This window comes from Theobroma cacao, chromosome 7 (genome assembly GCF_000208745.1).
Source record: "Theobroma cacao cultivar B97-61/B2 chromosome 7, Criollo_cocoa_genome_V2, whole genome shotgun sequence".
Classification (NCBI taxonomy): Eukaryota; Viridiplantae; Streptophyta; class Magnoliopsida; order Malvales; family Malvaceae; genus Theobroma; species Theobroma cacao.
The window spans coordinates 784,377-795,530 of NC_030856.1; the positions used below are offsets into that span (position 1 = coordinate 784,377).

General features: G+C 36.2%; 2 protein-coding genes across 3 annotated transcripts; one reads left to right on the forward strand and one right to left on the reverse strand.

The window, feature by feature from the left end:
• On the forward strand, positions 3,092-6,451 carry LOC18593284 (nudix hydrolase 10). 2 transcript variants are annotated; one of them, XM_018124078.1, is made up of 9 exons: positions 3,092-3,280; positions 3,784-3,849; positions 4,046-4,183; positions 4,777-4,854; positions 4,941-4,991; positions 5,091-5,125; positions 5,319-5,427; positions 5,802-6,036; positions 6,133-6,451. In XM_018124078.1, the coding sequence occupies exons 1-8, from the start codon at positions 3,092-3,094 to the stop codon at positions 6,015-6,017; spliced, it is 882 nt and encodes a 293-aa protein (XP_017979567.1). In that variant the 3' UTR covers positions 6,018-6,036; positions 6,133-6,451. The 2 variants fall into 2 exon arrangements, with proteins under 2 accessions (XP_017979567.1, XP_017979568.1); XM_018124079.1 differs by having other exon boundaries at positions 6,199-6,451.
• Positions 8,492-11,013, reverse strand: LOC18593286 (fasciclin-like arabinogalactan protein 1). The gene is made up of 2 exons (XM_007020437.2): positions 10,120-11,013; positions 8,492-9,333 (listed from the first exon to the last, which is right to left on the reverse strand). Exons 1-2 carry the CDS (start codon positions 10,768-10,770, stop codon positions 8,746-8,748), a joined length of 1,239 nt encoding a protein of 412 aa, XP_007020499.2. The 5' UTR covers positions 10,771-11,013; the 3' UTR covers positions 8,492-8,745.

An 11,154-nucleotide genomic window follows, 5' to 3' on the forward strand; every position in this document is an offset into this window, starting at 1 on the left:
TTTGATTTAAATAATTATTATAGAGGTTTTATTATATTAACGATTACAAGTTTGTTGTAATGTTTACAAGTTTTATTGTGTTTTAAATTAAATAATGATCATAGGTATTATTATATCGACGTTTACGAGTTTTTTATTGTGTATAAATAATTTTTTTAATGGATGGTTATAAAAATTATTAAAAATTTACTTTTTTTAAAAAAATTTCAAAAAGTCGACCTGCACGGCTAGATGAATATTCTTAATAAGTTTTTATTTACGAGTACATAAATGATTAAAATTACGTAATTACTACAAAATACATTTCTCTTTTAGAAAAAATATGGTGGGAGTCCGGGAAAGGCATCATTGTGATTGAAAAACAACCAAAATCATTTCAACTTGAGTAGGGATTTGCAAATTGCTTGGTCAACTCTTTCAAATTCGTTTCATAATCATTAATCTTATACTACCATCTAAACCTAATAATGATTGAAACTCGTAAATTTGTTGGTAAAATCATGATACTATATCTTGACAATTTTGTAGTTGTAACTTATACAATAATAATGAATCGAAACTTATTCTAGACTCTCTCGATGTTAAGGTTTTTTTTAATAGAAAATAAATAAAAAAACCAAACAAAAGGTTAAAGATCAAAACAAAAGACAACACTTTTAAACAATTCATTAGCGATCCAAATTCTTGAACAATACAAGCTCACTCATGACAAAAATAAATAAATAAATCATCTATAATACATTTAAAAGGAAGCCCTAAGAAAGCTTTCCCGTTTAACTACGTGTCGGTTCAAAAGATACTTAAAAAGGTTTAACAATATTTTAAAAAAATTAAAATTATATTCATGTGAGTTGTAAAGATATAAGCTCTGCATAGACCGTATATGTGAATGTTTGATATTTAACTCATGTATAAGGTACAGGTCATACTCTAATAAGCTAAATACAACACTTGGTGTGATTTTGCTACTTGTAAAAACCATGTCAGGTAAGTTTGGCTCGACTCAAGTTGGGTTTAGGTATGTATATTTAAGTTTGAACTTGGTTCGGTTCAATGAACCAATTTTATTAGTAAATAATATTTATTAAAATATTTAAATAAAAAATTCAAACTTGATTTTTTAAAAAAATTCAAATAAAAAAAACAAGAAAAAGGTGTTTCAATGAATTGAAAAGTTGGGATGAGACTATGACCTTTTTCAAATATTCTTCTCTAACCTTATAAAAAAGGTTAAAAGGTCGTACTTGAAATCATAAAAACTATCGTAGTCAACATATTAGAAGCAAAAAGATGCAAAAAAGTTGACAAATTGAAAAAAAAAAAAAACAGATATATCCAAGAACAAAAAGAAATAAAAAATGAAATTGAAGAGCCACAAGTACAAAAATACCCCTCACAGACCAGGCTATATGCCAAAAATTGACTAGGCCTTTTTTGTAATTTCGAACTTTAATCCTGACAACGAGTGGATAATAATCTTCAACCCCTTCGGCCCGTATCCGTACGTCGGACACGTAAGCGAAAGAGAATGAGGGCGGCTGAATGGAGGAGTCCACGTGACATTAGAGAAGGACCTCATTGGCGGAAAAAGACGAGTGGATGTACGTCAGCATCCACTTAACCGCACCGTAGTTTTCCCCGCATAAATGAATAATTAAAACCCCACCCTTTCCCCGCCAACTATAAATACCATGCAACTATATCGCACTCTTACAACGCGCCAAACAGCACTATTTTATTATTAAGTTTCCCTCTTCATATTCCCGTTTCAGTCGAGAAAAAAAAAAAGAAAAAAATCAAAATTGGAATCTGATTCTCTCTTTTTGAATTACTATTATCTTATTTAAATCATTGATTAATCACTGTGAGATTATCCGTTTTCTAGCTTCGAAAACCGCTGCTGTTCGTCTGTTTAGCAGGTAAAGATCTTATTACGTGGCTTGGCATTGGTTTTTGAATCTTTGCTGATGATTGATTTTTTCATTTGAAAATCTCGTTTGAGTGAAAAATGTAGTTAACTCGTTCGGATATAAATTTTTTCCTTTTTTTTTGGGTTTGCCAAACAGAGTTTTCTTTTTTTCCTTCGTAAGTTATTAAAATATTGAGCCAAGTAGAGTTTTCACATTATCTATATTCTTTCTTTTTGAATTGGATCGAACAGAGTCTTACTCTAGCTCAGTATTAGTGCTTTGTTTGCTTTATTTTGCTTATTTTTGTGGACGTACGTGCGCATCCATGGTGCATGTGCAAGTACAGCACCGGATTTTGTATGTATTTACGTAAGCATGATATATGATGTATGTATGGATGCATGTATATATATATATGTAGGGGTGTATAAATGTATGTATGATATATTTGTGCAAGTACGGCATCGGGTTATGTATGTATTTACCTAAGCATGATGTGTGATTTATTTTCAATCTATTAATCTATGATGATGATTATTTTTTGAATTTAAAGATCTCGTTTGAGTGAAAAATATAGTAACTCGTGCGGATATAAAGTTTTCCTTCTTTTCCGGTTTGCCAATCAGAGTTTTCCTTTTTGTCTTCTTAAGTTATTAAAATATGGAGCCAAACAGAGTTTTCCCATTATCTGTGTTTCTTTCTTTTTGAACTGGATTTAAAAATCAGAGTCTGTCTTAGTGCTTTTATTGCTTATTTTTGTGCACGTGGGTTCGCAACAAGAGTGCACGTGCAAGTATGGGACTGGATTATGTATATGAATTACGTAAGCATGATGTATGATGTATGTATGCATGTAAGTATATGTATGTATGGATGCATGTATGAAAAGTATATATGTAGGGATGTATAAATGTATGTATGATGTATTTGTGCAAGTACGGCACCGGGTTATGTATGTATTTAGGTAAGCAGGATGTATGATGTATGTATGGATGGGTGTATGAAAAGTATATATGTAGGATGTATAAATGCATGTGTGATGTATTTGTGCAAGTACATACATATGTATGCTTGGATGTATTAATATTCAAGGAATTTAGTTTTATTTTTGTTTTGTTATTTTGGTACCTTATCTTATGAATTGATTTTGAGAATTGGATATTTATTGATGATTGGAGCAGATGTCGATTTCAGTAGATTTGTTGGAGGTAGTTGAAAGCCGTCTGTGCGAAAATGGAGTTTGTCATGTTGAATTGCTTCCTGCGATCAATGACGACCATGGAGGTGTCATTGTGGAAATGAAGGAACATATGGACTCTGACACCTTTGTTACTCGGCTCAGAGCTTCCATGCTGAAATGGAAGCAACAGGTGAAGTTTGAGATGGATATGTGCTTATTGCTTTGCTGAATGCCCTTAAAAAAGTTTGCTGAGATGCTTGCTAGAATTGAACAATGCAATTTATATGTGCAAGTTCTTATTTGTTAGTTTTTTTGTAATTTTGATGGAACATAATTGGGAGATAAGTCTAATATTGAATTGTTTTTAGCTGACCTCAACTTCTGAGTGTTCATCCAGAGCCAACAATTTTACTCTGTTGAGGATTTTTCTAAAGTAGCAAAGAGGAAGTTTGGTTTTATTTAGATTCTGAACTAGCTATCTAAGTGATCGATTGATGTTTTGTGGTGATTGTGATGTGAATAAAATGAACATATCTTTTCTTCAATAATTGCTGCTACTGTACAGTTGAGGATTGTTAGTTGCATAATCGAGTTATTAATCATCCTCCAGAAATGTGATGAAAGGTCGACTTTTTAAGTTTCTTTGTTTGACTTTTATCAGTATATTCATATTATTTGGATTTTAATATGCAGGGTAAAAGGGGAGTCTGGATTAAATTGCCTATTGGACTAGTACATCTTGTTGAAACTGTAGTGAAGGTAATCTATACTCATGTTTTTCCATTGCCTAGTCTCAACTTGTAGAGTAAAACTTCGGATATATGTTTTAGCTTCATTTGGATATTGACCTTTGATATTGTTGACTATTGTCTGTTGCCCATTTTATCTCTTGATATTGATTATTATGATGTCTTGACTGTCAAGTTCTGTTTGAAACACATCACATTGATTTTAGGAGGGGTTTTGGTACCACCATGCTGAACCAAGTTACCTCATGCTCGTTTATTGGATTCCAAAGACACCTAACACTATCCCTGCAAATGCAACACACCGAGTAGGTGTTGGTTCAATTATCTTGAATGATAAAAGAGAGGTACTCACTTAACTTCAGTTTGCTTTACTTTAAAAAAAAAAGAAAAAAAAGATTATTTGATTGTTTTTACAGCGAATTTAGAACTTGTTAATTGGTTTTCTTCCCTTTGGTACTTCCTGCTAAAATTTTCATTTGAATCTGGCCGGTGGTTAGATATCTGACAATATTCTAGAGGACACATTTTCTAATAGATTATATGTATAATGTATCCCTTACAGGCAATTGCTTTCCAAAGGTTTCACACATTTGAATATTCAAACTTCTAATCTATGTCATCAAATTAACTGTGAACCCAATAGATAGATGCAATATTCAACCCAATAAGTTCACTGTAACTGATGCAGCAGTTCAGAAGTTCATGCTTACATCTAAATGGAGTTCCTTTCCACAGACTCACACGCTGTTTATCATCAGAGTTTTTTCAGCAGAAACTCTTAACGTTTTTTATTACCTATGAGTGTAACCCCACAATCTAGCTTTCTTCTCAAGCGTACTCATATTATAAGTGGTGATGGTATAGGTTTAACTATTGTTTTGAGATCAACCTGGTTGTTTCATAGCCGGTTCTAAATCTGAATCCTCTTGGCTGATAGGTGCTTACAGTTCAGGAAAAAAGTGGTCGATTTCACGGAGCAGGCTTATGGAAAATTCCTACTGGAGTTGTTGATGAGGTAGTCCCAGTGTGTCATCATGAGGATCTCCTAAAAACTTAACTTTGTGTTGCTATCAAATAATAAATGAGCTCTTCTACATACAGGGTGAGGACATATTTACGGCTGCTGTAAGAGAAGTAAAAGAAGAGACAGGAGTAAGTGATGAGTGTGTATAAACATATGTTGTTCTTACAACTAGTATTACATACGAGTGTTAATGGCTTTGTGAAAACCACTAATTTTTCCTTTTTCAGGTTGACACAGAGTTTGTGGAGGTCCTCGGATTCAGGTATGCCATGCTTACTCATCATGGATAACTTTTCCCATGTGTGTGGATTATTCATAATCATGTCTTTGAATTTTTCAAGGGTTCTTCACACTTTGTTGACATTGCTTTTCCCAGATTTATATAAGTTTTAGTACCCTATCATACTCCCGCCTTTAATGAATTCTTTGTTTTGACATCCCGTTCTTATATTCAGACAATCACACAAGACATTCTTCGGCAAGTCAGATCTACTTTTCTTATGCATGTTGCGTCCACTATCGTTTGACATCGAGACACAAGAGCTGGAAATTGAAGCAGCCCAGGTACAACTCATATTTCCTTCATTCATTACCCTGAATCAAGACTACGTATAAGTATACCACCACTTTTCAGAAACCTGATGCATGTAGGCCTGCCATTTATTTTCTACAATATTAACCAACACAAGATTGCCAATAATTGCAGTAAAGCCCCTTTCCTTCCTGCCTTGATTGCAGTTAATCTTCAGAACCTGACTGAAAATGAAAAGATATTATACTCCTGTCCACACCATATGCCTGCCTCTGATTGTTATCTATTAATTTAGCCTTTGTTGCTCTCTGGGTGAATGTTCACTAAGAATGAGGAAGCCAGGATTTCCATACATGCATTTGCTAAACATCTTTCTTCTCCCGTGTTTGCCCTTTGTTCTCCGCAGTGGATGCCATTTGAAGAATATGCAGCCCAACCTTCCGGCCAGAAGAATGAGCTTTTCAGATACGTAAATCAAGTATGCTTAGCAAAGTTAGGCAGAGGCTATGGTGGGTTTTCTCCACAGCCTACCATATCAATGTTCTGTGACTGCGCCCAACCAACCTACCTTTATTTGAACAACAAGGATCTGGACAAGTCTAGGTCTGCTGGCAACCCATGAAAGCAAAACTGGGTTGATAGTACGTACCATACCGTCTACTACACAACTCTCTCTATATATATATATTTTTAATTTATTGATCCCTTATTTCTCCCTCCTCTCTTTTATCTCTTAGCGATGAAGAGAAACTACATCAGTGGCAGAAAGGTCTTAGTCATCTCATATATAATTTGGTTTACAGAATACAGATCATATGTCTGATAAATGCGGACAATGAATGGGAACACCAATCTGAATAGGCTCAATTTAGATAATAGCTTTGCTACAAGAAATAATACCCCGAGGTAATTTTAGCATCTTTTTCCCTTTGGGATCAAAATCTTCTTATGTTTTTGATTTGTTGCAACAATATATTGTATTACCATATATCGTCAATATATGTTGACTTGAATGGCAGAATTGCCTTTTTATATGATTAGCCTGCTTGTTACATATATTCATGAAATGATGTTTACATGGCTTCTCCCCTTATACGATTGCTTTATTTCATATGTTGTTTCCATCCTTAGTTCCTATGAAACTGTTGACGTAGAACACCCTTAAACATGGATCAGTTACGTATACGTTTCTTATTTAGATCAATAAGTAAGGTTAACTGAGAAATGATTTGTCTTCACCTTTAGATCCATCCAAACCCAAGTTAAGCTTCTAGACTACCTCTTCATAACGATGACAGGTGGTCTGCCAGGCGGCATTAAACCCGGAGTTGCAGTAGGAAAAGATGGAAAGATCCAATGCAAACTCTGTAGAGAGAGAGAGCGAGAGAGAGAGCTTAGGTTATAAGTGTTGTCTTAATTTTACTTTCTATCCATATCCCATAAAACTTACTCATTGTCAGATTAATCTTCCCCTGAAAGGATGAATCTCTTTCCAGTATTTGTCTTCCTTGTGGCACTTTCCTCATCTCCCTTCAACCTTGGTTACATGGTTTTAGGGGAGGCCGATTCTAGTGAAGTCTTGCCTTCACCTACTCTTTGCTTGAACTGCACAGTATGTCAACAACCATGCCTTCCTCCCTCACCACCCTCACCGCTTCCTGGTTACCCTTCCTACGGAGCCCCACCACCACCCCCATCTCTTCCCACCTATAAAGCACCGCCTCCACCCCCACGTCCAGGTCAACCCAACAGTCCACCACCTCCAGAACAGTGCCCCCCCTCCAATCCAAATCCATACGTATATCAACCTCTTGAAGACCATTCACCTACCCCTTACATGCCCCTCTCCACCTTTCCCATTGCAATACTGTTACTATCATTTGCTGTTTTATTTTAGCTGATCTGTGCACTAATTTTCTAGTTTCGTTTGTCAACCAAAGTACCGAAAAAATCTCCAAAAAAACATTTGTAGTTGTTTGTAATAAAAGTGATGTTAATCGGTTTATTTCAGTTCCTTTATCCTCTGAATCATGTTTCTATGAATCGGTTTGCGGTTTATGCATGTTCCTGAGAGGTAGAAAACATGTAAGGCTGTGTTTGTCATTTACTAACTTAGATCCCCAAATGGCCTCCTCAATTCACTTCTCGCAGGGTACTGCGGTATTTTTCTTCTTTTTATTATATTTTTTCACTCTTTGCTTAGACTTACTCCCATATCTTTGGGCCCATAAGCTTGAGAGAACCTGTTTGGATTTGTAAATCAGATTACATTCATTTAGTTTAGGCTCTATATGTATTATTGAACGGTTGCTTCGATTGGGTTAGATTCCCCTTTCCTTATCGCAAGACCACACTGACATTATTGGGCTTCCTCATCTACATGAATTTTTCCTATTTATATTTGAATTATACACTTTCAATAATTAACTAAATATACGATCATATCGCTTTTTAATAATATTGTATTTAATCATACAATATGTATTGATACAAATAATTTTAATTTCTCAATACATGGTCATAATATATTCGAATACAAAATAGCATTATTGCTTACGATACCTTGATACGATTGAATATTTTCAGCAATCAATTAAATACGATACAACATATCAATCCATATTATTGTACAGGTCGAAAGTGCTATATTTTTTTTTCTTTTTTAAATTCGAAGGTGCTATATTCTTGATCCCTTATAAATAATGCATGTGTAACTTGAAAAACCAGTAGAAATAAATTAGAGTATGGTAAGTCCAAGCAATCTTAGGCTTGAACATCCTTTTGTTTTTTCTTTGATTTAAATTCAAAGATGAAGATAGGTAAGAGGCAATTTAAGCTTTGAAGAACAAATGGAGAAGGGGTTGGTGATTCCTCTTATATATGATCATGTTAACCCCCTTCATAAATGAGAGATTGTGATTTAGATAAGGGGCGCGTTGAGTGTTTACTTCAAACAAGAACTGAATCATCAAAAAAAAAATCACTAGACACAAACCTTTAATTGCTATCACCAGACCATAACAGTCTTTTTTTTTTTTTTTGCATTTACTCTTTATTTGCTATCACCAGACCATAACATCAAAACTTGCTCGGGGTGGGGGGATAAAACCATCATAACAAATGTGTATTACTAGATCTACAGTGACAAATGGGAATAATCAAACTTACATCCAGCAAACAGGAGAAGAATAGAAAAACCACAAACCTTTGTTTTAACCTATAATTTGATAACTCATCACACACTAAAACAAATATGAGAAAAAAAAAAAAAAAAAGAAAAGAAACTAAGCACACCACTTATTTCTCCGAAACAGAAAAATGAGGAAGACAAAATTAAACTAAGAGATAACTTACAGCAACAAAGAGACTAGCAAGAAACTCAAACCAACAGCAGCAAACCTTCCAGCTTCAAGACTTGCAGCAGCATTGTCATCATCTGCTGTCTGATCAGCCGGGTCGTCATCCGGTGACTCAGCCGGTGAGTCTGATTCCGATGCCGGTGCTGACTTGGACTTGGACTTGGATTTGGATGCCTTTGGTGCATCTGCTTCCATCTCTGGGGCTGGTGCTGGTGCTGGAGTGGGCGCTGCCTTGAACAACTCACTGGGCATCAGGACCTTGTCAATTGTGTAGATTGCTACTGGCTGCTCGTCGAGCAAAGTCCCCGTTATCTTCACGGTGTTGACTTTGGTCTTTAGTGTCACCTCTTCACCCTCATTTTGCACAGTGAAATCAAACTTGCTTGCTCCATCGGTAGCTAGTGTGTTCATGATTCCATTGTTGGATTTCAACGTGGATAGTGATTGGTACACAGGCACGCCGAAGAATTCGAGGAAAGAAGATTGCTTGGAGGCTGTTAAGTTCTTGTACTTCGGTAAAAAGGCTTTAAATGGATCATCCAGAGGGCAGAACACAGTCAATCCTCCATTAACATTATCCTAGAAGTGAGCATAATAACAGCTTCATTAGTCAAAAACGCTTCACTAGAACAATCTACAATAGGTGAAAAATCTAGGACAAACACAAGAAATCATGAAGTAACAAACAAGCAGAAAGTCAATAAAATTTACACTACAAAGTACAAACACAATTCACACAGATCTGTTTCCCCTTTCCAGATACTTCGACCCGAAGAAACATCCCCGAAAAATGCATAACATAAGATTAGATCTCACAACATACTAGCACAAGTGAAAGAACAATGCCTTTGCTTCGAAATCGGTTTATGGCTTTATTCTATTACTACAAGCTTCGAACCTAAACATCCTGAAAATGCATAACATGAGAGCAGATCTCACAACATACTAGCACAAGTGAAGAACAATGCCTTTCTTTGGAAATCGGTTTATGGCTTTATGCTATTACTACAAGCTTCTAACCTAGTTTTCTCCATTGCCATCCCGAACCACTTAAACCTATTTCCACTCCATATCTAAGTCAATGTCCAGAACAACAACTGTCTACGTGTTTACTTAATCTGGTTCCCAGTATTCCTCAATAGGGGTAGTGTTAAAATCCAGAGCAGAATGTGCAAGTGCTTGTGTCCAAACACACTTTAATGCTCTACAATTTGAAGATTTTGGCATCTAATTAGAAAGGAAAAAAAAATACCCAGATCTAGATTTACTTCATCCAAGTCCTTGTCCAGAAAATTCACATAAAAAAGACAAAAAAATTTGAAATTTTGAAATATTTCAAATCAGAGTACTAAGTTTTCAGCTTACCTCATATGTTCCAATGGCTTCATGGTTTGCTAGAAGAGTATCAGCAAACACTTTACATCCATGAGCTGACATAATCCCAGTAATGTTCAGCTCACTTGGGCCTGGAGTGGGAGCTTCAGCTACAGCAGAAGGCAAGGCCTTGCTGATCTGAATCACAGATATATTGTAAGGAAGTTCCTCAACAGATTTCACAAAGAAAGAATCCAATTTCCCACCATTGTCTTCAGCTCCAAACCCAACTTTCCCACCTTTGAAATCTGTTATGTTGACAAACCCTGCGACCCCTGGAGCCACCCCGGTGGCTTGGAACATAGTGGCTGCCAGTGCAGTGCCATTCCTGATCTGGTGAAGCTTCTTCGTACCGAAGTAGTCGAGGAGGACATGGAGGGAGAGGATGTTCTTGAGGGTGTAAATGGAAGGGTTTGTAGCTAGGAGAGATGACATGGCTGCGTTGTCCAGGGCAAGGACAGTGATGGTGGTGCGTCGGTTGATCTCCGAAGCTAAGTGAGTCAGAGTGAGGTAATGGTTGAATGTTGATAAAGATGGGTGCTTTGCTAGTAGACGTGTTACGTTGTGGCCATTAGAGGTTTGGAAGAGAAGAAAAACAGAGAAGAAAAGAAGAAGAAGAACAAGGTATTGTCTCTGCTGCATTGCTGCTGTTTTGTTCTGTTTTTTCCTTCTGTGTTCTGTTCTTTTTGATGAAGTGAAGGAAGCAGCTAGAAAAAGCCACAGTTTTGTAGTGTTTTTCTGTATAGAGTAAGGTTATAGCCTGTAGGGGGGGAGGACGTGGGTGGGGAAAGAGGCTTGAAATGAGGTTAAATTACAAAGGGAGCCACTGTGCTGGTGGGAAAGTGGGGATCAAAGGGAGGGCCAGGTTTTAGCCTGTGGTTGTGACCTTGTAAGGGTGTTCTACCATAGCTAAAGACCAGAGAAGGGTTTGTTTGTAGAAATGGAGTTGGATTTTGGTTAAATTACTAAGTGAGCCACTAGACTATGCTTTGGTTTAGAGAGAGAGAGAGAGAGAGGAGGGGGGGG

Excerpts from the sequence above, each read along its gene's own strand:
- LOC18593284 (XM_018124078.1), top strand. The coding sequence starts at position 3,092 with ATGTCGATTTCAGTAGATTTGTTGGAGGTAGTTGAAAGCCGTCTGTGC. Across the intron at positions 3,281-3,783 it reads TGCTGAAATGGAAGCAACAG|GGTAAAAGGGGAGTCTGGAT; the intron begins GTGAAGTTTGAG and ends TTTAATATGCAG. Across the intron at positions 4,855-4,940 it reads CTACTGGAGTTGTTGATGAG|GGTGAGGACATATTTACGGC; the intron begins GTAGTCCCAGTG and ends TTCTACATACAG.
- LOC18593286 (XM_007020437.2), bottom strand. The coding sequence starts at position 10,770 with ATGCAGCAGAGACAATACCTTGTTCTTCTTCTTCTTTTCTTCTCTGTT. Across the intron at positions 9,334-10,119 it reads AAGCCATTGGAACATATGAG|GATAATGTTAATGGAGGATT; the intron begins GTAAGCTGAAAA and ends GCTCACTTCTAG.